The sequence below is a fragment of the Chenopodium quinoa genome, unplaced genomic scaffold (assembly GCF_001683475.1).
Source record: "Chenopodium quinoa cultivar QQ74 unplaced genomic scaffold, ASM168347v1, whole genome shotgun sequence".
NCBI classification, from domain to species: domain Eukaryota; kingdom Viridiplantae; phylum Streptophyta; class Magnoliopsida; order Caryophyllales; family Amaranthaceae; genus Chenopodium; species Chenopodium quinoa.
Window position 1 is genome coordinate 5296345 of NW_018742329.1, and position 5506 is coordinate 5301850.

Sequence of the window (5506 nt, forward strand, 5' to 3'; positions counted from 1 at the left end):
GAAACGGATCGAATCTTGTTATAAACATACATTTTTGTTATATTTCTCAATACTCAACACCTATTACACATGTCATCGATATGATTATGTGGCAAATTAAAATATGACGTGGATTAATAACAAAAATCTAATGACACATGGTGATATGGCAATCCTTGCCTTTAAATTTTAATAATAATATATTGATAACGTTTAACTAAAATTTTAGATATATTTAACTATTAACAAATAACAATAATCTGACCAGTGTCAAGTTTAAAGCAATAAAGTGAATTGACCCTACCTAACTTTTAAAAGCTTGCTTCTTACATCTATAACCATTATAAAACATGCAAAAGTATTCACTGTAGCTGGTGAATAGTTCTTTTGCGTGTTATTACATAGAAACCCCTGAATTCAATGAAATGCCGAGTTTGCCCTTGCAGCCAGTTGTTTCCTATCTTGCCATGTGTATGGAAGTCCAGCTATTCTCCATGCCTTGGTTTGCCTGACAGCTAAGGTGCTTGTTGCTTGTACGAGTAGTTTTGTGTCTTGGATTTTTGATTCGGTTTTGCTTGGTTGCTTTGGTTTAGGTCTTTTGCTGGTTTGTTTTGCGAGCTTTTGGGCTTGATGATCAGGTCTGGAATGGAGTTCTCTTTCTGTGGCTCCGGTATGTTTTCTTGCTCTTTTTGTTATCTAGGTTGGGAGTGTACTTACCGTTCCTTTTCCTTGCATTGGAATGCCTTACTTGGCCGCCACTCTGCATTTTATAGGGTTATTGATGTCGGTGTGCTTGTTCACCATAGTGTATATAAATATCTTGAGGGTGTCTATTTTTTTGGACATGGCAAGCGATCCGTGCCCAGTAACAGTTTCTTTTTGGTGGTGGATGATTTGAGTTTCCTGTGCGCAGTAGTTTGTGTCAAAGGTGGTGCTTTGCTGTAGATGATATTACAATACTTATAGTACAGTCTTAATTTCTCCATATGCGCTTTGGTTCGGAATTTTCTAGCAAATTGAACCTTAACTTACTAACAGATTATTAGATGTAATGTGATATAATGACTAATATTGAATATACAATTACACAATGTGTGGATATGAATGTAATAGGTAGATGGGTTTAATTGTTGTGGTAATAGGAATATCAACAAATAAACTGATTTATTTGCATGTTCTTATTTTAGTTCTTTTTTGGGGTTACAGGTTCAGTGATATCATTGTTTGTGGTTTTGTTGTTGGACATTTGTTCAGGTACTTCTTTTGCTTTTTTTTTTTGTGTATTTGATGTTGTATTGTTAGGACCATGTGTTCTGTGTGGTGCTTTACTGGTAGCTTAGCTGCGTATAACAAATTTTTATTTATTAATCAAGTGTTTATGTAGTCTGTTTCATGTGTGATTTTAGTGAAAGCAGTACATGTTAACTACTGTATATAGAGGAAAAGAAATATCTGTCTGGTCAGTGGCGGAGCCAGGATTTTCAACTTGGGGGGACAAAATGCTTAACTTACGAAAAGCTTAACAAAAAATAAAAACAAAAAAAAAACTGAAAATGTACTTACTGATAGATGGGAAATATAAATGACCCAAACAACGTGCTGCATAGTTGGGATGCAAACTCGGTCAATTCGTGCACTTGGTTTCATATTGGTATATTACTTGCAACAGCGCTGACGATGTAAGTGAATACTGCATAATCTCTAATGGCTGCTTGGTTAACCAAGTCCAGAAACTGACAAAATAAACTTTGCAATTTCAGGAATTCAATTTTTGATTGCAAACCCTCAAGGCCAACTCCATCTCTATTGATTTTGTAACAGTTTAGATGTCAGATGGTTGAAACTAATTTCAATACATCTGAAGGGACCCTTTTACCTTGTCTGGCACAAAAAAGCACCGGTTTCCTGTGCAGTCTCTTGATAATTTTTTATGTAATTGTGGATAGCTTTGGCAGAGAATGTAGAAACAACCTCACTGAATTGACAAATCTGATCAGCCTGAATCTAGAACTAATTCCAACGGCTCTTGGCATCTGAAGTCATTTCGGTACCTGTAAGTGTCTCTTGATCACTATAAACCTCGTCTATTTTAAACAATCTTCATGTGTACATCCACAAGATCAAAAGGTTAAATTATTATCTTAATTTCTCCTTTTCACAAACCGTAGGTTTCACTATAAATTTCACGAATCAACAACAGTGCAGCATTAGCAACACTTAATTAAACTCAATGGCGTAAACTGCAGATGGATAATGCTGTTCATGCATGATTACTGTGGACATTGAATATTGCTTCCATTTATCTTGAAGTGTTGTAGATATCAAGTAAGACCACAATCCACATCATTACATAATAACAAAACCTAAGAGGCTAAGATTTTAAATTTCTAATTCAACTACACATTTCAATAATTTACAATAATTAATAATTTAAATTCACATTTCACAAAAACAACCAAAAACTCTAACAGGGGAAACAATCAAACAAATATAAATCAATAATCATTTATCAATTCAAATTATTCAATAATCAATACCCACAAGGCCACAAATGACAAATTCACAATAAAAATATAAACAATTAAACAATTAAACATTTAAACAAGTAATAAAAATATGAAATTCAGAATTTCAGATTTACTGTAAATTTAAACAATTAAACATTTAAACAACAAAACAAGTAATCAATTATTCAATTAATCATACATTCATTGATTCATACCTCCATTGAAATCCAGATTTACAGCAAATGTGTTATGCTTATGCATATGACGAAGTCACGAAGACACGAAGTCACGAAGGACGAAGGCTCAAGGGCGGCTGTTGAACCTCGTCACTGCTGCGAACTGCCGGCGAACGGTGGACGGCGTCACGGCGAGCCGGCTAGGCGACAGGCGAGGGCGAATCGAAGAGAGAGAAATTGAAAATTGAAAAACTTAGGGTTTGGCTGGCAAATGTCGCAACAGAGCACTGTAATTGCATTTTTTTTTTTTAAATTATTTTTTTTTTTAATTTTTTTTTTTTGAAAATGGGGGGACAAGTGTCCCCACATGTCCCCTTCTAGCTCCGCCCATGTGTCTGGTTGTTTTAAGATGGCATTGGTCTTTAATTTTAACTAATGATGGAGTATAAGTGAGTGTTTAGCAATGGTAAACAAGGCCAATAAATCCTACGAACACTGGACTGTAAAAATATAATTTAATTCCACTAATAAGAAATCTGATCAGAAAAGAAAAGCTACAATTCAAAAAATTTTGGGCTGAATATCGTTTTTGCCATTACAGGTTATGGCTAGATGATCAAAAAGAGTTTTTGTTCCTTTTCAGCCTCTTTTGGAAAAGGTTGTTGCTTGGTTACAATTTCCATCACCGATGTATGGATTTATAGATGTTGATAAGAATAATGTCTTTGTGCGAGTTAATAAGCCAAACTCTCGTACAAAGTTTATTTTCTATGGTGGAGATTCCAGTTCAGTTGAAGAGTCTCGTGAAAGAGCAGCCCACAAAGCTGTGAAGAGATTGATGTGTCGGTTTAGTGTGCGCGTGTCTGATTTCACTTATGAGCGCATTAAGATGTATCGATTGTGTGTGAAGTTGTTTAAGAATAGATGTGCTGAGTTAGTGCAGGACAGAGAAGATTTAAGTCGCATACGTGCAGAATGCAGTACAAGGGAGGATGCATCATTTCATGATGTTCATGTTTCGTTGGATTTTGTACAGGTTTTGGGAGTTTTAGTTAGGAAGACTGGCGTTTCTGTGACTGGCATTGAAACCACTAGATTAGAAGGACATGGCTATATGTCTTGGTTAATGGTCACTTGCCCTCGTAATAGTATTTCTATGGAATGCATTTTCAGCGACCCCTAACTTGAAGTGCACATTGCTGAGCAGCGAGTTGCAAAGAAAGCATGTTTCTTTGTAGCTTCTGTTTGCAATCTCGAAATAGTGGATGCTAACTACGGTTCTGCTGGCAAAGATTAGTGGTGAATGTTCTTTGCTAAGGGAGAAGTATCTGATTTTGAAGGGTCATCTTGAATGCTTGGAGAGCAGTTCAAAGCAAGCTGATTCTGTTAATGGATTAGGAGATGACGCATGTGTGACGCCGAATGATGAAGCAAATCAAATTCCAGTTTTAGTTCTCCCACCAAGTCTTCCGGCTAAGCGTAGGATTAATAGTAGTGAGCCATCTACCAGTGGTGTGGGAGTGCAGATTCCTGACAATTTTGTTCCTGGTCTGTCGGATTTAGAGGATGTCTATAAATGTGCTAGGATTGAATAGCTGTGTTTAGTATGCCTAACTATCTTTTGGATTAAGGTGATTGAGGGTATGTAAGCAACTGTTAATCCTTTGGTTGGGATATGGTAAAGTAATTAGGCAGCTTTTGTCAATTATTAATAGATGTACGAAACAAATGTAATAGTTGTTGTCATATTGCTAAAATCCTGTAGTTTAGTCCTTGTATTGTAATGATGTTCCTACCTTGACTGTACTGCTATTATGGCCTCATTTGAATGAATATCGGTTTTCTTTGTTCCTACTTTAGTGTGTAAATTACTTTTCTTTCTGCCTTAATGTACTTTCTTTGATTATCATCTTTGTTGCATGATTTTTTTTTTTTTGGGTGTAACCTAATTTAGTATGTAAAGTGTTGTTATTTCTGTTTTTAAGTACTGTTTTACAGAGGGTGCTTTTGTTCGTTACTGTCCTGCTATTCATGGTTACTTGTTTTTGCGAGTATTAAAGAAGTAATCAACAGAAGGTTTTCGGAAATTCTATTACGTTCCAATTCTTCAAAACTGCTCTGTATTGGTGGAAATGGGTACTGCCCTAGCTGAACTTAGTTTCTCTTTATCTTAGTTAATAATTCTGTGTTAGTGTATCATTTCTGCCATATAGTAATTGCCGTATATTGTGTGTTAGATTGTCGTTATGGCATTCCTCGCTTATCTCGGAATAGCCATAGTAGATTGAATAGGGCAGCACAGCAGTCGGCGTTTGCTAGGTATATAGTTTCATCAGATGTTAGACTATTTAGGATTGCCATCATTGTGCTTGTGATAAAATTGACTTGACGTATATTTGCAGTCCATCTTTACCAGACACTCGGTGTCCTACTAGGCACTCTCGACAAAGTTCTACCTCTAAACGACAAAAATGTATACAAGAACTTACTATGTCACAGCTACATAGGTACACTGTATTCATTGAAGTAGGCATTTTTATGCTCATCAGTGCTGTGATGCATCTATTATAATTTTAGTAATTAGGTTAGATACCATACTAGGACAATACTTGTTCTGCTTTATTATCGTGCAGATGCCATAGTAAGATGATCTTTGTTCCATGCAGTGGAGCAGACCCAAAAGTACTTGTACCTTCTAAAAAGAAGACTAAACAAACTCATGTACAAGGTAAATAGGTATGCTTATTATGTACCTTGTATTGTTTATTACTGTGTTTGATATCAATTAACCTATGTGCATGTCTTTCCCTGTGTTCCTGTAAGATATCCTTGGTGCTGCTACAG

The 5506-nt window shown here is 35.8% G+C and overlaps 1 protein-coding gene across 5 annotated transcripts; it reads left to right on the plus strand.

The window, feature by feature from the left end:
* Window positions 1–249: 249 nt before the first annotated feature.
* On the plus strand, window positions 250–4516 carry LOC110690785. 5 transcript variants are annotated; one of them, XR_002505164.1, is made up of 3 exons: window positions 250–649; window positions 1186–1233; window positions 1386–2433. XR_002505164.1 is itself a non-coding variant. In XM_021867678.1 (2 exons), the coding sequence occupies exon 2, from the start codon at window positions 3351–3353 to the stop codon at window positions 3843–3845; it is 495 nt and encodes a 164-aa protein (XP_021723370.1). In that variant the 5' UTR covers window positions 338–649; window positions 3264–3350; the 3' UTR covers window positions 3846–4516. The 5 variants fall into 5 exon arrangements, 1 of the variants encoding a protein (XP_021723370.1); XR_002505166.1 differs by lacking the exon at window positions 1386–2433 and adding an exon at window positions 3264–4516 and having other exon boundaries at window positions 255–649; XR_002505163.1 differs by having other exon boundaries at window positions 1186–2433.
* The last annotated feature ends 990 nt before the right edge of the window (window positions 4517–5506 follow it).

Excerpts from the sequence above, each read along its gene's own strand:
- LOC110690785 (XM_021867678.1), top strand. The coding sequence starts at position 3,351 with ATGTATGGATTTATAGATGTTGATAAGAATAATGTCTTTGTGCGAGTT.